This window comes from Schistocerca serialis, chromosome 8 (assembly GCF_023864345.2).
Source record: "Schistocerca serialis cubense isolate TAMUIC-IGC-003099 chromosome 8, iqSchSeri2.2, whole genome shotgun sequence".
Classification (NCBI taxonomy): Eukaryota; Metazoa; Arthropoda; class Insecta; order Orthoptera; family Acrididae; genus Schistocerca; species Schistocerca serialis.
The window spans coordinates 427148559-427166260 of NC_064645.1; the positions used below are offsets into that span (position 1 = coordinate 427148559).

The 17702-nt window shown below is 45.7% G+C and overlaps 1 protein-coding gene across 1 annotated transcript in view; it reads right to left on the bottom strand.

The window, feature by feature from the left end:
* LOC126417049 (sterile alpha motif domain-containing protein 1-like) overlaps window positions 1–17702 on the bottom strand; it is a 95958-nt gene that overhangs the window by 16744 nt on the left and 61512 nt on the right. Inside the window, exon 3 of the mRNA XM_050084941.1 lies at window positions 15622–15850. Within this exon, the coding sequence (XP_049940898.1) occupies window positions 15622–15850 (229 nt within the window). The remainder of the gene's footprint in view (window positions 1–15621; window positions 15851–17702) is intronic.

Genomic DNA, 17702 nt, shown 5'->3' on the forward strand with positions numbered 1-17702 from the left:
CATCTAGATGTAGATTCCTTATAAAATTCGTATCTGCTCGATTCTTTGAGCTCGTTTCGTAGCTCTGGGGTCATCATCAAACTTGAGTAAGCGAGGATGCTGAAAATTTCCACAAAAGATACAGTTTTGTCAGATAAAGACAAAGCTGTAGACAGTGGTTTTATATGAAATAATTGTTGATGGTGTACAGAAACCAGCCAATAACTGGTTTTAGGCTACTTTATTTAAAAAGTAATGTTACCGGAGCGAGATTTTCACAATTCATCATCAGACCATTTTTTCATCCTTTCTTCAAAACAAATTATCCATATGTTTCCTGTGAGCTGTCCTAGGGTAAATAATAAATTACAGTTACAAACGTGTAACCAAAATGGTTGCGTTACAAATTTGTGTTGGAATGCACCTAACGAAATCTGTCCATCTGGCCCATTTGTTTTCCAAATTTTCTTGCAATGAAAAACATTCTCAACAATGTTTGTGTTTTCACTAACACATACGTTGGTTTTCATTGCAAAACACTTTCGTTTCGTCATAAAACGAATTTTCGACATGCACCACAAGTTTGGCACTGAAAATTTGTTTCGTGACCAAACGAAAGTGTGTTACAATGCAAACCAACGTATGTGAGTGTGAAAATACGAACGTCTTTGACAATGTATCTTATTGCAAGAAAACAGCAGATCAAATGCGCCAGATGGACACTTTGCGTAAGTTGGATACTACACAAAACCGTCTGATGACGAATTGTAGAAAATTCGAAATCGGTAACGGTAGTTTTTGAGTATAGTAACCTAAAACCAACTTGTGGCTGGTTGCTGTACACCGTAAACGATTTATTCCACAAAAGAGTTTGGCTGTCTTCGGTGGACGCAGACAGGCAGTAACACGGCGACGCACGTGTCGTGTGTCTCTCAGCTGACGCCAGTGGTCGGGAGAGGAGGCGGGAGTGAGGACCGGCTATCACATTTCCCGGGCAGCTGACCTCAGGGTCGACGGCGGAAGGCAGCGAAGAAAGCGCATCCAGCGGAAATGCGGCCGGAAACGACGTTTGGCGCCTGGAGTGTTGGTCCCGCCTGGCTCCCGCCTCCCGACCAGCTGTTGAGCTCAGAGGGGTGGCATCAAGGCTGCCGGCCCGCAGCCAACTAGGGCAACAGCGAGAACGTGTACACGTCGCTGTCAGTGGGTAGGAGGGTACCGAAAGTCTACGGGAGGGAGGGGGGGGGGGGCGAATCTGCCAGCTATGATTCGCCTGCACTCTGTTTACAAGGGGCGAGCCGGGAGAGCTACACTACTCGCCATTAAAATTGCTACACCAAGAAGAAATGTAGATGATAAACAGGTATTCATTGGACAAATATTACTAGAACTGACATGTGATTACATTTTCACGCAATTTGGGTGCATAGATCCTGAGAAATCAGTACCCAGAACAACCACCTCTGGCCGTAATAACGGCCTTCATACGCCTGGGCATTGAGTCAAACAGGGCTTGGATGGCGTCTACAGGTACAGCTGCCCTTGCAGATTCAACACGATACCACGGTTCGTCAACAGTAGTGACTGGCGTATTGTGAAGAGCCACTGGCGAGACGTTTTCAATTGGTGAGAGATCTGGAGAATGTACTGACCAGGGCAGCAGTCGAACATTTTCTGTATCCAAAAAGGCCCGTACAGGACCTGCAACATGCTGTCGTGCATTATCCTGCTGAAATGTAGGGTTTCTCAAGGATCGAATGAAGGGTAGAGCCGCGGGTCGTAACACATCTGAAACGTAACGTCCACTGTTCAAAGTGCCGTCAATGCGAACAAGAGGTGACCGCGACGTGTAACCAATGGCACCCCACCAGCACGCCGGGTGATACGCCAGTATGGCGATGACGAATACGCGCTTCCAGTGTGCATTCATCGCGATATCGCCAAACCGGGATGCCACCATCAGGATGCTGTAAACAGAACCTGGATTCACCCGAAAAAAAGACGTTTTGCCATTCATGCACCCAGGTGCGTCGTTGAGTACACCATCGGAGGCGCTCCTGTCTGTGATGCTGCGTCAAGAGTAACCGCAGCCATGGTCTCCGAGCTGATAGTCCATGCTGCTGCAAACGTCGTCGAACTGTTCGTGAAGATGGCTGTTGTCTTGCAAACGTCCCCATCTGTTGACTCAGGGATCGAGACGTGGCTGCACGATCTGTTACAGACATACGGAAAAGATGCCTGTCATCTCGACCACTAGTGATAGGAGCCCGTTTCGATCCAGCACGGCGTTCCGTATTACCCTCCTAAACCCACCGATTCCATTTTCTGCTAACAGCCATTGGATCTCGAGCAGCGATGTCGCGATACGATAAACCGGAATCGCGATAGGCTACAATCCGACCTTTATCAAAGTCGGAAACGTGATGGTACTCATTTCTCCTCCTTACACGGGGCATCACAACAACGTTTTACCAGCCAACGCCGGTCAACTGCTGTTTGTGTATGAGAAATCGGTTGGAAACTTTCCTCATGTCAGCACATTGTAGGTGGTGCCACCGGCGTCAACCTTGTGTGAGTGCTCTGAAAAGCTAATCATTTTCATTTCACAGCATCTTCTTTCTGTCGGTTAAATTTCGCGTCTGTAGCACGTCATCTTTGTGGTGTAGAAATTTTAATGGCCAGTAGTGTATTTATAAAGCGACGGCTCATCTGCCAGTCATGCTAGCTCCATTCTCAGCGCAGTCATGCAGCACTGACTATGATGCCTGCAGGACAGTCACAGAAAGGGTTATCCTATATTAAGACCTGCTGTATATGACGCCCAAATGTTGCGACTACAGTTGGGGTCACGAACGTTGGCTGTCGAGTTATACTTGTTCTGCTCAACTGCGTTACGCATTCTTCGACATCCAATCAGCGTTTAAAAGTTTTATGAGCGCTCTGCTATGAATGTCGTAGCTAATGCGAGCATTAAACGTGATCATAGCCAGTTATGTAATGAATTTTTATTCCATTCGTTGCTAGTTGTCATTGCTGTTAGCGACAAATTCTACACAAGCAACCGAGAAATATACATGGAGGTGACAAATATCATGTCGTATTTCCTTTTGCCCAGCGTAGTGCAGCAGCTTGGCGTGGTACGGGTTGAACAACCCGTTGGAAGTCTCCTGCAGAAATGCTGCCTCTATAGCGTAATTGAGGAAGTGTTGCCGGTGCAAGATTTTATTCACTAACTGACCACTAGGTTATGTCCCACAAACGTTCGGTGGGACGCATGTCGAGCAATCGGGTGGCCAAACTATTCACTCGAATTGTCCAGAACGATCTTAAAACCAATCGCGAACAAGTGTGGCCTGGTGACATGACGCATGGTGCAAAAAAATCGCTCTAAGCACTATGGGACTTATCATCTGAGGTCATCAGCCACTAGACTTAGAACTACTTAAACCTAACTAACCTAAGGACATCACACACATCGCCGGCCACGGTGGTCTCGCGGTTCTAGGCGCGCAGTCCGGAACCGTGCGACTGCTGCGGTCGCAGGTTCGAATCCTGCCTCGGGCATGGATGTGTGTGATGTCCTTAGCTTAGTTAGGTTTAAGTAGTTCTAAGTTCTAGGGGACTGATGACCACAGCAGTTGTCCCATAGTGCTCAGAGCCATTTGAACCATTTTCGAACATCACACACATCCATGCCCGAGGCAAGATTGGAACCTGCGACCGTAGCAGCAGCGCGGTTCCGGACTGAAGCACCTAGAACCGCTCGGTCACAAGGGGTCGGCGCACATGACGCATGTCATCAACAGAAATGCCATCTTTGTTTTGGAACATGAAGTCCATGAATGGCTGCAAATCGTCTCCAAGTAGACGCATGTAACCATTTCCAATCAATGATCGTTTCAGTTGGATCAAAAGATCCAGTTCATCCCATGTAAACGCAGCCCACACCATTGTGGAGCCACCAACACCGCTTGCACAGTGCCCTGTTGACAGCTTGAGTCCATAGCTTCGTGAGGCCTGTGGCACACTCTAACCCTACCGTCAGCTCTTACCAGCTGAAATTGCGACCTATCTGACCAGGCCACAATTTTCCAGGCATCAAACGAGACCAGAAGGGGCACTGCAGGCGATGTCGTGCTGTTAGCGAAGGGACTCGCGTCGGTCGTCTGCTGTCATAGCCCATTAACGCCAAATTTCGCCACACTGTCCTAATAGAAATGTTCATTGTACGTTCCACATTGATTTCTGCTGTTATTTCTCGCAGTCTTGCTTGTCTGTTAGCACTGACAAACACCGCTAATCCAGGTCGTTCAGTGAAGGCCGTCGGTCACTGCGTTGTCGGTGGTGAGAGGTAATGCCAGAGATTTTGTACTTTCGGCACGCTCTTGACACTGCGGATCTAGATTTATTGAATTCCCCAGCGATTTCCGAAATGGAATGCCCCAGCCACCGTTCCCCTTTCAATGTATGTTAATTCCCGTCATGCGGTCATTACCACGTCAGAAACCTTATCACATGAGTCACCGGAGTACAAATGACAGCTCCGCCGACGCGCCGCCCTTTTATACCTTGTGTACAGCGATCTGTATGTGTGCATATTGCTATCCCATGACTTTTTGTCACCTCAGTGTAATTTGCAGCATACACGATTTTTTTCAAGAGCGAAGTTTATATACGCGCAACTGTCGCTTGAAACCGGCGACAATATAATTCTAGTCCGTTCTTCGACCTACGCGAACCGCCACCGTTCGTGAATCGGACTACAAATGCCACGTATGGCCCAAGTGTAGACGCTATACCTGAACAGTCTGTTAGGAGGCAGGATGTCGCAAATTAATCGACTTTCACCGTGAGATGATTATCGATCTAGGACGCATGGGTCGCAGCATGTCACACAAGAATTCGTGTCCTCGGTGGACCTTCAATATCGCAGACAACGTTTTAGCGTAAACCACTACACAGGACGAACATGCGTGTTTGATACACTTACGCCACGTGTATTTGCAGGGCTAGATGGGGCAATGGGCTGTCTACACCGAACCAGATGGTTTTTTCCCGAGTCATCAGTCTTCTGACTGCTTTGATGCGGCCTGCCACGATTTCCTCTCCTGTGCCAAGTCTTCATCTTAGAGTTGCATTTATAACCTACGTCCTCCATTATTTGATGGATGTATTGCAGTCTCTGTCTTCCTCTACAACTTTTTTTTCCCTCTACAGCTCCCTCTACTACCATGGAAGCCATTCCCTGATGTCTTAATAGATGCCCTATCATCCTGTCCCTTCTCCTTGTCAGGGTTTCCCACAGAGTCTTTTCCTCTCCGATTATACGCAGAACCTTCCCATCTTGAAGATGTCTCACGCAGTCGGAGACGAAACGCTGGGAATCTCCACAGAATTCATCAACCGACCACGGCATAACAGCCCGGATAATTATAATGGACAAGATATTTCCGGCCGTGAAAGTTTACATTTTAGTAACAGACCAAAACACACAAAAAAATGCAGGCGATGTTTTATCTAATGGCATATTAGAGTAACTACAGTGTGGAATCGATTCATGAATTTCGAAAAGGGCACATAGTTTGATGAAATTACTTTTGTAAAAACAATTTTGCGGGATAGAGGTATATACTTATTCATTACGTAAGACAGAAATACGACATTTGTTCTGCATGAATTTCGAAAAATATTTGAAAAAGGCACATCCACCAGAGATAAGCCACTTTCAAGCTTTGTCAGCTTACGAGACCGTTTGAAAGGGCACGGCCGACTTCCTTCCCCTTCCGTTCCTAATCCGAAGGGGCGGGCGCAGCCACGAATCCTCCCGAAACCAGGTAGGTAAGCAGGTAACAGGAGCGAGTCCTACCAAACTGACACATTGTATGTTGTATTATAGACAATAACCCCCCATGTTTCAAACAAAAAATATTGATTGACTTATGCACGCTTCGCGCGTGACCTTGAGCGGGACTTGGTCGCTGGCGCTGTGCCGGCTGGACTTTACCTCAATAAGATGAAAGATAAAACTTTTAAACATACAATACACTCTAAAAATGTTTACATCATCTGCTGTAACTTCATATGCTTTCCTTTGCCTACTTGGACTATTCGTGACATTTAGAACTGCTATCTGCTTCAAACGGGAGGATTCGCTCCCACCGTTTTTCAGACCCTTACGGGCTTGGGAGAATTCGGTACCATTTTTCTGACCGCCGGAGGATTCAGGGCTGCGCCCGATGGGGTCCGTGACCTCGCTGTTTGGTCCACTCCCTCAAATCAACCAATCAACCAGACAATCAGCTTACAAGATACCGTATGAAGTAATGCATAAGTATTTTGGATAATTAGATTCTCGTAGTTTGTCACTGGCGGTAAGGCTAAAACTTCTGAGCTCACTGTGTTCAAATGCGAAGACTCATCTTCACAAGCAACGTACTGCTAATGGAAATTGAGCACTCGTTCTCATCTGCGGTTGTTCGTAACATTCTTTCTTTACTGTTGCAGACTTCAAGGCACCTAATTACCGTGTAGATGCAGTCAGTTCTACCTCTGATACATTCAGCAAGGGTACAAAGACAAAAAGAAACGTTTAATCAGAAAATCTAAATAGCAGAAATATGATGCGAAAAAAATCTCTTTTCGCCAAGAGGTTGTGGGAAACATGTGGCACAAACTCGCATAGTGGAGTGTGGGCTCATATCGGCCTTGCTGATTCCACTCTCCGCCAACTGCGAAACATGCGTTGTCGCGGAACAATGTGACTTCTGCCTCGCCTACATTTTGGAAAGAGATGTGACTTGTGTAGCTCACCATATACCCCAGAGTAAGCGTAGTTAGAGTCATGGCGTAACACATATTCCAATAAATAACTCCACACCTCAACTTCACGCCGTGGCTTCGTGGAATCTGCACATCTAGCCGAATTTTTGCCTCGAGGACATCCTGTCAACGCGAAATTGACTGCTTTAAAAACAAATGAATAAATAAACATGCCTGTAACAGTGATTTGGTTTGTTGCGTGATAAGACCTCACTATCATGCAGTCGTCTCCTCTCTGCACGCTCATTTCACTCTCTAGATTTCACTTTACGTGACTGTGGCGTTTGCAGTATTCAAAGAAAATCAAAGGAAAACTTTTGTCGACGAAGGATTTCACGTGACGGTGATCAAGCTCGTAAGAGAACAGGTAGAACGCTAATTCAACTTTGAAATAAAATAGTTATAAGCCAGGGAAATAAAATATATAGTTTATTGTACAGACTAACTGTGTTTTCTAAATGTTCATGAAGTTGATACAAAAATAAAGTGCTTCAGAAATATGTATGTTTTGGATATTTACTTTCTGTATAATCATTATAATAGAGGATGGCATGTTAAGCTGAAAATTATTTGTAGTAGGCCTAAGTATAAATAATAGTATAACACACAAACATTAGAATTTTATTCATACACTAGTCTGAATTCTTGGGAATTATGATTTTTTTGTCGTAACACTGCAGACGTTAGTATGAAATATAGTTTAGCTTATGCTAAAAGAATTAAGTTCGCTTTGACGTTAAATAAGCAACTGCAAGAAAATATATACAAGGTGTGCATAAAGTCCGGGAACACTTTCAATTATTTATTGCACAGGAACTAAACATACGAGGTGCATTCAAGTTCTAAGGCCTCCGATTTTTTTTCTCCGGACTGGAAAAAGATAGAAACATGCGCATTGTTTTAAAATGAGGCTGCGTTCATTGTCAATACTTCCCAGAGATGGCAGCACCATATGGCAGATGGAATTTTACCGCCAGCGGCGAGAATGAGAACTGTTTTAAATACTTAAAATGGCGACGTTTTCCTTACTTGAACAGCGTGCAATCATTCGTTTTCTGAATTTGCGTGGTGTGAAATCAATTGAAATTCATCGACAGTTGAAGGAGATGTGTGGTGATGGAGTTATGGATGTGTCGAAAGTGCGTTCGTGGGTGCGACAGTTTAATGAAGGCAGAACATCGTGTGACAACAAACCGAAACAACGTCGCCCTCGCACAAGCCGGTCTGACGACATGATCGAGAAGGTGGAGAGCATTGTTTTGGGGGTTCGCCGAATGACTGTTGAACAGATCGCCTCCAGAGTTGGCATTTCTGTGGGTTCTGTGCAAACAATCCTGCATGACGACCTGAAAATGCGAAAAGTGTCATCCAGGTGGGTGCCACGAATGCTGACGGATGACCACATGGCTGCCCGTGTGGCATGTTGCCAAGCAATATTGATGCACAACGACAGCATTTTCGTCGGTTGTGACAATGGATGAGACGTGGATGCCATTTTTCAATCCAGAAACAAAGCGCCAGTCAGCTCAATGGAAGCACGCAAATTCACCGCCACCAAAAAAATTTCGGGTAACCGCCAGTGCTGAAAAAATGATGGTGTCCATGTTCTGGGACAGCGAGGGCGTAATCCTTACCCATTGCGTTCCAAAGGGCACTACAGTAACAGGTGCATCCCACGAAAATATTTTGAAGAACGAATTCCTTCCTGCACTGCAACAAAAACGTCCGGGAAGGGCTGCGCGTGTGCTGTTTCACTAAGACAACGCACCCGCTCATCGAGCTAACGTTACACAACAGTTTCTTCGTGATAACAACTTTGAAGGGATTCCTCATGCTTCCTACTCACCTGACCTGGCTCCTAGTGACTTTTGGCTTTTTCCAACAATGAAAGACACTCTCCGAGGCCGCACATTCACAAGCCGTGCTGCTATTGCCTCAGTGATTTTCCAGTGGTCAAAACAGACTCCTAAAGAAGCCTTCGCCGCTGCCATGGAATCATGGCGTCAGCGTTGTGAAAAATGTGTACGTCTGCAGGGCGATTACATCGAGAAGTAACGCCAGTTTCATCGATACCGGATGAGTAGTTAATTAGAAAAAAAATCGGAGGCCTTAGAACTTTAATGCACCTCGTAATACAGATGTTGCATTTTGAAGAGAAGCTCTGAAAGTTTTTTCTACAAACATTCGATGTGGGACCCATGAGTGACCCAGCAGACGTCAATACTGCAATCGAATTCTTGCCATATCCGTCCCAGCATGTCATCGTCGACTGCGGCAGACGCTTCCCGTCCCGGAGCTCTGTTGCATAACGTGCTAGAGGCGGTACATGCACCAGATCTATGATGCCCCACCACAGAAAAAAGTCACACGGAGTGAGATGTGGTGATCTGGGAAGCCATTTCATGAAACAGCTATCCTCTCCTTCAACGCGGCCGATCCATCGATGCGGCGCCGACTATCGGCAAATTACCAAACTACGCTGTGGTAGTATACACAAAAAAAAAAAAAAAAACTTTCAGGTTTTCTCTTCAAAATGACATATGCATGATATCTGTACAGTGTTTGGATCTTGTGCAATAAACAATTGACAGGGTTCCCGGACTTTATGTACACCCTATATATATCAGCTTTCTCTCGCTAAGAGGGAAAGCAAAAACAACAGCTGTTATAGCATCAGGCAAGGAGGTAAAATACATGTTTTGTAAATATTCTGTACAAAAGCTATGAAGGCTGTTCCCGTACACACAGTATTTATATTTATTTATAAAAGTGTAGGTTATTCTGCAACAGTATCAAGATGACCACCTCAATTTTTTATTAGTAAACAAACAGTGACCAGTTGTACGGCGCTGAACGACGAGAAAATTAGAGACTGGAGTGAGCAGTTATTGAACTTTTACGATCAATTTTACTGTCAGCCTAGACAGAAATTTGATACATCATTATTGATTTATGAAGATGGCAGCTGTTCTTTCGGACATGTCCGAAAGAACACATGCCGTTGGTGACCGTGCAGCTCTCTAGAATGAAATTACAATTAAATCAATACCATTAGCTGCTGAGAGGCGTTGATACACATCAACGGGTACAGTTGAAAACCGGGACTCGAACCCGGGGTACCCTAATTACATGGCACACGCTCTATCCGTCTGAGCCACCGACGGCACAGAGGACAGTGCGATAAATCCCTGCAGTCCCACTGTCCTCTGTGCCGTCGGTGGCTCAGATGGACAGAGCGTCTGCCATGTAAGCAGGAGCTCCCGGGTTCGAGTCCCCGTCAGAGCACACATTTTCAGCTGTCCCGGTTGATGTATATCAACACCTGTCAACAGCTAATGGTATTGATTTAATTGTAATTTCATTATTGACTTAAGCTTGTTTGATATAGTGAACAATGTAAATGTAATAAAAACTCATCACATAGCTTTATCGATTATTACTTAACGTGTTTCCTAAAATACCATAATAGAGCTAATAGGCTAAGTTTCAAACTGCATTATGGTGTTGAAGTTCTTTTGTTTACGCCCATTTCTCTGATTTTCTGTCGACGACATTAAGGTCAGATTTTCATTCAAAATGGTCGAAAATTCGATATTTTTATTGCATTTTTTGAATGGTGTATGTGTCTAGAATGTCGGGACGAGAAGGTTTTTTGTTTAATCCATGCGTTACGAAAGTTCCTTACAGCCCATTGTTCGAAGTAGTGTCACGACTGTCGTGTGACGCTCTCAGCCGGAGACGCCCGGCTCAGGTAGAAAACTTGTCGTGCCGTGACGTACGTTGACAAAATGAATAATATTGCAATATGCATAAAAACAAATTCGCCAAAAAATCTGGCGAACAACGTGCGCAGGCTGCCGAAAGTAGCATATCCATCTCACCCAGATCGGCTTTTCTCGCTAAGTCGAACGAGGGCATTGTTCTCCAGGAACAGTTCGAGTCAGAGGAAAGATTGATATGCGGTCCTGGAACTGCCGACTAAATGTAAATAATGAAAACACTTTTTTTGGTTAAATTTTGGTCAAAACATAATTTCTGGTCCACCATATTGGATTGGCCATGCTGAATTTTGAAAATCTAACTTCGGGTTTCTGTTCACTGACATCAAAAATATATAATAACAAGTAGTTTTTATGCAAATAGAACTAATAATTCGTTTAACAGTTTTCCCTAAGCTTTAAAAAGCTTTTTTTCTCGAGAGACGATTTTTCAACACTGCGTGCAGCTTATAATAATAACGGTTCAGCCTAGCAACTTCTACCTTTGACACATGAAAAGTAAACACTTTTCTTGGGAGCTTATACCTATATCACAGTAAACTTCTTCATAGTAACAATTTTTTGTAAACCGATTAAGAGTGAAACAAACCTCCAAAAACCCCCGAGTTAGCACCATAACGTTAAATTTAAGTTTACTTCATTGTGGTTAGGTGTAAGCTCCCATAAATTCAATGTAGTATCGACCGGGTATCCATTTTTGCTTAACTCCTGAGTGGCTACACTGAACGCTGTCTGCGTACTTCAAACTCTCAGGCCCTTGATCAAACCACAATTACGGGCGCCATTCTCTTTATTGAAAACGTAAAATAAAGCTCAAAATATGATCAGTCATAATTCCCAACAGATCTTTTATATGTCGTTTCATTGTCTCAAAAAAATTTCCAAATTTTGCCTATTTTTTGCTCATTTGAACGAGAACCTAGCTTTAAGCATGTACGTACCACGCATCTTAAAGTAGACACACAACTGACGAACGGTCAAAAAAGAAACAACTTACAGACTTATTTCTGTGCCTCTTAGTGTCACTGTCGTCGAGGGCTATGCTGCGATTTTCGTGGTATGTGTCGTATGACTCACACTCAGATGAAAGCCTTTTAATTTAACACCTGTCAATATCACTGCCTATTTATGCTTATTTATACAAAGAGCTTCCTCTTTGGCTGTGCCAGACTGAGTGGTCCTCGTTCCACAGTTCCACATCCCAGAAAAATCCAAAGTGGTCACCGAGAACAGAACCGATGATCTTCGCTTCGGCGGCTAAAGAAGGTAACTAGAGGGTCACAGAGGTGGCCTGAAATTTCGTTTGTTACTCATTCTAGTAGAGGTCATAAATATGAAGCTATTTCAGTGACTACTGTGTCAGTTTCCTTTCTTATTTATTCATTAATATTATCATTGGCAACATTGTGTTGACAGACTTCATTTTATTGTTTGCCACTCCAGAAAAATCAGTCATCGGAAACTTCGAACCCTAACCTCAGCACCACAATGACGTCCCTGAAGATATTTTAGTCGGAATAGACTCCTGAATGGAACTAAATTTTTTGCGAGAAAATAATCTGTGAGATTCTCTGTCGTAACTTGATTAGGATGTCCTTCTGTCGCTTTCACTGCTATTCATAATTCATTGTTAAAATGCTGCCAGGATGCTGGACTCTGAAATGTAAAAAATTACATCCAGTGTTTGTTAAACGTATTCGGACACCTGGCAGAAAATGACTTACATCGGTAATGCTTTAATTCAATATGGTGTTGGCCCACCCTAAGCCTTGATCACAGCTTCCACTCTCGCAGGCGTACGTTCAATCAGGTGCTGGAGGATTTCTTGGGGAATGGCAGCCCATTCTTCACGGAGTGTTGCACTGAGGAGAGGTATCGATGTTGGTCGGTGAGGCCTGGCACTAAGTCGGCGTTCCAAACATCCCAAAGGTGTTCTATAGGATTCAGCTCAGGCCAGGCCATTACAGGTATGTTATTGTCGTGTTATCACGTAATGTGTAATAGACAGACATGTATCCACTTCATCACACAGCAAATTCAGACAGCATCAACATCCACTACAAGTACTATAACAGGTGGGAGGAGTTCATGGTCGAGCGGCTTCTCATAAGAAACACATCATTCCGGTAAATGCCAAACGACGCCTCGCTTGGTGTAAGGAGCGTAAACATTGGACGATTGAACAGTGGAAGAACGTTGTGTGGAGTGACGAATCACGGTACACAATGTTGCGATCTGATGGCAGGGTGCGGGCATGGCGAATGCCCGGTTAATGTCATCTAGTGCCAACAGTAAAATTTTCATGGAGGGGGCTTCCACCAATTATTGTTTTGCGTGCCACTGTCACAGCACAGGCCTACATTGATATTTTAAGCACTTTCTTGATTCCCATTTTTGAAGATCAATTCGGGGATGGTGATTGCATATTTCAACACGATCGAGCACCTGTCCATAACCCACGGCCTGTGGCGGAGTGATTACACGACAGTAACATCACTGTAATGGACTGGCCTGCACAGAGTCCTGACCTGAATCCATTAGAACACCTTTGGGATGTTTTGGAACGCCGACTTCGTGCCAGGCCTCACCGACCAACATCAATACCTCTCCTCAGTGCAGCACTACGTGAAGAATGGGCTGTCATTCCATGAGAAACCTTCCAGCACCTGATTGAACGTGTGCCTACGAGAGTGGAAGCTATCATCAAGGCTAAGGGAGCGCCAGCACCATACTGAATTCCAGCATTACCGATGAAGGGCACCACGAACTTGTAAGTCATTTTGAGCCAGGTGTCCGGATACTTTTGATCGGATCGCCATGTTGTGTACCGTGATTTGTCCTCCACACAACATTCTTCCACTGTTCAGTCGTCCAATGTTTACGCTCCTTACACCAAGCGAGGCATCGTTTGGAATTTACCGGTGTGATGTGTGGCTTATGAGCAGCCGCTCGACCAGAAATCCAAGTTTTCTCACCTCCCGCCTGTTATAGTACTTGCAGTGGATACTGATGCAGTCTGGAATTCCTGTGTGATTATGTGGATACATGTATGCCTATTACACATTACGTGATAACACGACAATAACATCCCTGTAATGGACGGGCCTGACCTGAATCCTATAACACCTTTAGGATGTTTGGAACGCAGACTTAGTGCCAGGCCTCAACGACCGATGTTGATACTTCATCTCAGTGAAGAAAGGGCTGCAATTCCCCAAGAAACCTTCCAGCACCTGATTGAACGTACGCCCGCGAGAGTGGAAGCTGTCATCAAGGCTTAGGGTGGGTCAACACCATATTGAATTAAAGCATTACCGATGGAGGGCACCACGAACTTGCAAGTTATTTTCTGCCCGGTGTCCCGATACTTTTGATCACGTAGTGTACCTATCATATAGGGAAGAATAATACATCCGTTAGAAAGGCATCACTCTTCGCTCATGCAGAATTTATTGTACATTGCAGCAGTCTTACTGTATTTCATGAGGTACTGAGTGCACTTTCTGTGCGCGTCAACCAATAGACATTTAAGAAGGTCCTCCATGGTCTGAATCTGACCACACTAACATGTGGCAATATGTGTAACGCCATTGCTCGTAAGTTGTTTTGACACCCCCATGCTCGTACTAAGTCGACTCGACTGCAGTTGAGGACCTGATGGTAGAATTTCTTCTATGTTAATGGCGTTTGAACATTCTTGTTCCCAGAGTAATTTATGAGCATCTCTGTCTGCACTGAATTCATGAAATTTTGTCTTGATTTATGTCGCTACAGCACGGGTTGATGTACAGTGGGTGACTTTCGTCAACTATCTGTTTGTTGCGTTGCGCTGATTTGAGCTCAGGAACGATCTTATGTAGTGGAGTAATACCCGCTAATGAGTGATCCATTCTTCTTGGTTCCAGGCAGCTAGCTGTCTTTCTGCAGCTACCATTAAGGATCGTGGCTACTTTCTTGGCTCGCTTGGATCTGGCACAAACCAGACATCCATACAGAGGGACGAGAGGCAAGTGGCACGTGGTGTGGTGTCCAATGGAGTGAGACCCTGCGTTTAGTTGGGTTGGGTTGTTTTGGGGAAGGAGAGCAGACAGCGTGGTCATCGGTCTCATCGGATTAGGGAAGGACGGGAAAGGAAGTCGGCCGTGCCCTTTCAAAGGAACCATCGCGGCAGTTGCATGGAGCGATTTAGGGAAATCAGGGAAAACCTAAGTCAGGATGGCCGGACGCGAGATTGAACCGTCGTCCTCCCGAATGCGAGTCCAGTGTCTAACCACTGCGCCACCTCGCTCGGTCACCCTGCCTTCAGCTGCAGCACGACGGCCGTCTTACCTGCCAGGAGTTGGACTCGAGCGCAAGGAAGGACATCCTGAAGGCGCGGTCGGCGTGGGCGAGATCCCAGCCCGGGCCCTCCAGCCCGGCCGCGTGCGTGTCGCCGGCGGTCAGCGGTCAGCGGTCAGAGTCAGCGGTCAGCAGGCGCCGGCGCGGACCGGCAGCGCGCGCGCGGAGCTGCCCTCAGCGAACCATGGCGGCGCACAACACACGAGCACGCCTCGACGCGACGGATGCACTCAGTCCTGACGTCGCTAAGGCTCCACTAGTCGCGAGGTTCCAATCTCATATGCTACAGTCTTCCACTATATTTCCGTTACACTTCTCTTACAGCAGTCCTTGGCGGAGTTACGCTCTGTAATATGGTTAAGTACTGTAGTCTAATCTTCACTCGATATTGTTTTAGTGTTTGATGATGTAGCGAAGTTACGAATTAGTTCTTACACATTCCGATCAAATTTAAACATGCTGTTATGGCTAGCAAACCATCAATGGCTCCTAACTGAACTTGATAGAGAGCCAACAAAGCGTTTTCCGGAAACAAATTAGCGAAACTCGGGAATAATCGAAACACTGCCTACCAGCTCTGTACCTACTTGGTCCGCTACTTTTTTTGTAATCTTGCAACTGGAACTAGTCGACTGCCGCAGGTGCAAGGTGCCTACTTTGACGCTTTTACGAGGCGTCGTGAGATTCTGCAATCAGCGTCTGAGGTTACGAGGTCGTCAGAAGTTGGAACTGGTCCGCCGCCTCCAGCTGCCCCCGGCAGTTCGCTGCGGATGTCGGGATGCGCGTTTGTTGGCAGGGAAGAACGCGGCTTCGCAGAGGCCCCCTGCGTGACGCCCGAGGGCGGCGGTCTCCGCCTGGGAAGCTGGAATGTGTGGCACGCTGGCTGCGCACGCGACGCACCGCGTCTGGGAACCGCCTCCACTCGCTCTGTCCAGGTCCTGCAACAGCCGAGAAGAACGCCGCTCACCTTCTGCTCGTAGCTGAGGACCCGCTAAAACAGCGTTATCCCTTAACGTCATGCCGGCCGGAGTGGTCGAGCGGTTCTAGGCGCTACTGTCTGGAACCGAACAGCTACGGTTGCAGGTTCAAATCCTGCCTCCTTAGGTTAGTTAGGTATCAGTAGTTCTAAGTTCTAGCGAACTGATGACCTCAGCAGTTAAGTCCCATAGTGCTCAGAGCCATTTTTGAACCTTAACGTCATGAAATACTTGAAAACTGGGCAATCGACAGGGCTCAGGCATCTGGCTCGACGGACTCATACTCAAGCTGAAAAAAGCGACCCCTTGCCGCAAGACAACTAAGCTTCTGGAAAACATGTTCAAAAATCGCTACTTCAGAGTGAACGTAGGTCAGTCTACGAGTAAATCCTACTCAATAAACAATGGGTTCAAATGGCTCTGAGCACTATGGGACTCAACTGCTGAGGTCATTAGTCCCCTAGAACTTAGAACTAGTTAAACCTAACTAACCTAAGGACATCATAAACATCCATGCCCGAGGCAGGATTCGAACCTGCGACCGTAGCGGTCTTGCGGTTCCAGACTGCAGCGCCTTTAACCGCACAGCCACTTCGGCCGGCAATAAACAATGGGTTCCCACAGGAATCAGTGTTGGCTCCCCTTCTCTTTAACCCAGGGCTTCCCAACGTGTGGTCCGCGGACCCCTTAGGGGTCCGTCGGCTCTTTCTAATGGGTCCGCGGCCACATTTCACTAAATCGTGTAGAATAATGATTAAAATTATTGAATAAAAATGTGAAAATGAAATTCATCATAATTTTTTTTTCGTGTGAAAAACATGGGTACTTTCACTTCAGGTCGTATTCCCAAGCAGCCTTTGCGGTTCCTAAGTGAGAACGAATACACAGTTTAGTGCCGGAGAATGCGGCTTCTCCGATCGACTGTTTCGCAACAATACGGGGGTCGTTTGTGCGCTGGCTCACGGCGCTAGATGCGCTGAAACCTTTTACGCATGCGCGGAGCGAGTTTTGTCGAAAAAGCTCCACAGTCGGATTTATTATATGAAAACGCTGCAAGTACTCCATTGGTTGCAGTATCCTGTGGAAGTGGAATAACCAAGAAGCGTAAGTACAACGAAAGCTATTTAGAAATGGGCTTTATGGAGACAAAGAAGGGTAAAGCCCAGTGCGTAATTTGTGCGCGAGTCCTTCCCAACAGTTCAATGGTTCCGGTTAAATTCCACCGTCATTTTGAAGGTACTCACCCGGATTTCCAGACTAAAAACATCGATTTTTTCAAAAGAAAGAGTGCTGAACTAGCTGCTTCTCAGCATTACATGAAAACTCATGCAAAAACAATTAATAAAAATTCATTAAAAGCTTCTTTATTGGTTAATTATCGAGTGGCAATGCTCATACCATTGCAGAAAATCTCATAAAGCCGTGTGTTAATGATTGTTTCTTGCATGCCAGACGAATTGGGAACATGGCACGTGCATTAAGAAGCTTTCAGTGCCCATGGGTTTCGCTCTGAAGTTACTGTGCTCTAGACTGATGAGGGGTCCGCCATGGATTTTCGACTGAAGAAGGAGTCCGCCAGCTGAAAAGGTTGGGAAGCCCTGCTTTAACCTATACACGAGTTACATGCCAGCAACTAAATCGCAAAAATTCTGCTGTGCAGATGACATTGCAATAGCTACTCAGAGCAAGACATTCGAAGAGGAGGAAGCTACTTTGTCAACTTCTTAACCAGTATTCTACTAAATGGAGGCTCTGCTCAAATCCAAATAAAACTGAGGTAAGCGTATTCCACTTGAACGATCATGAGGAAAAG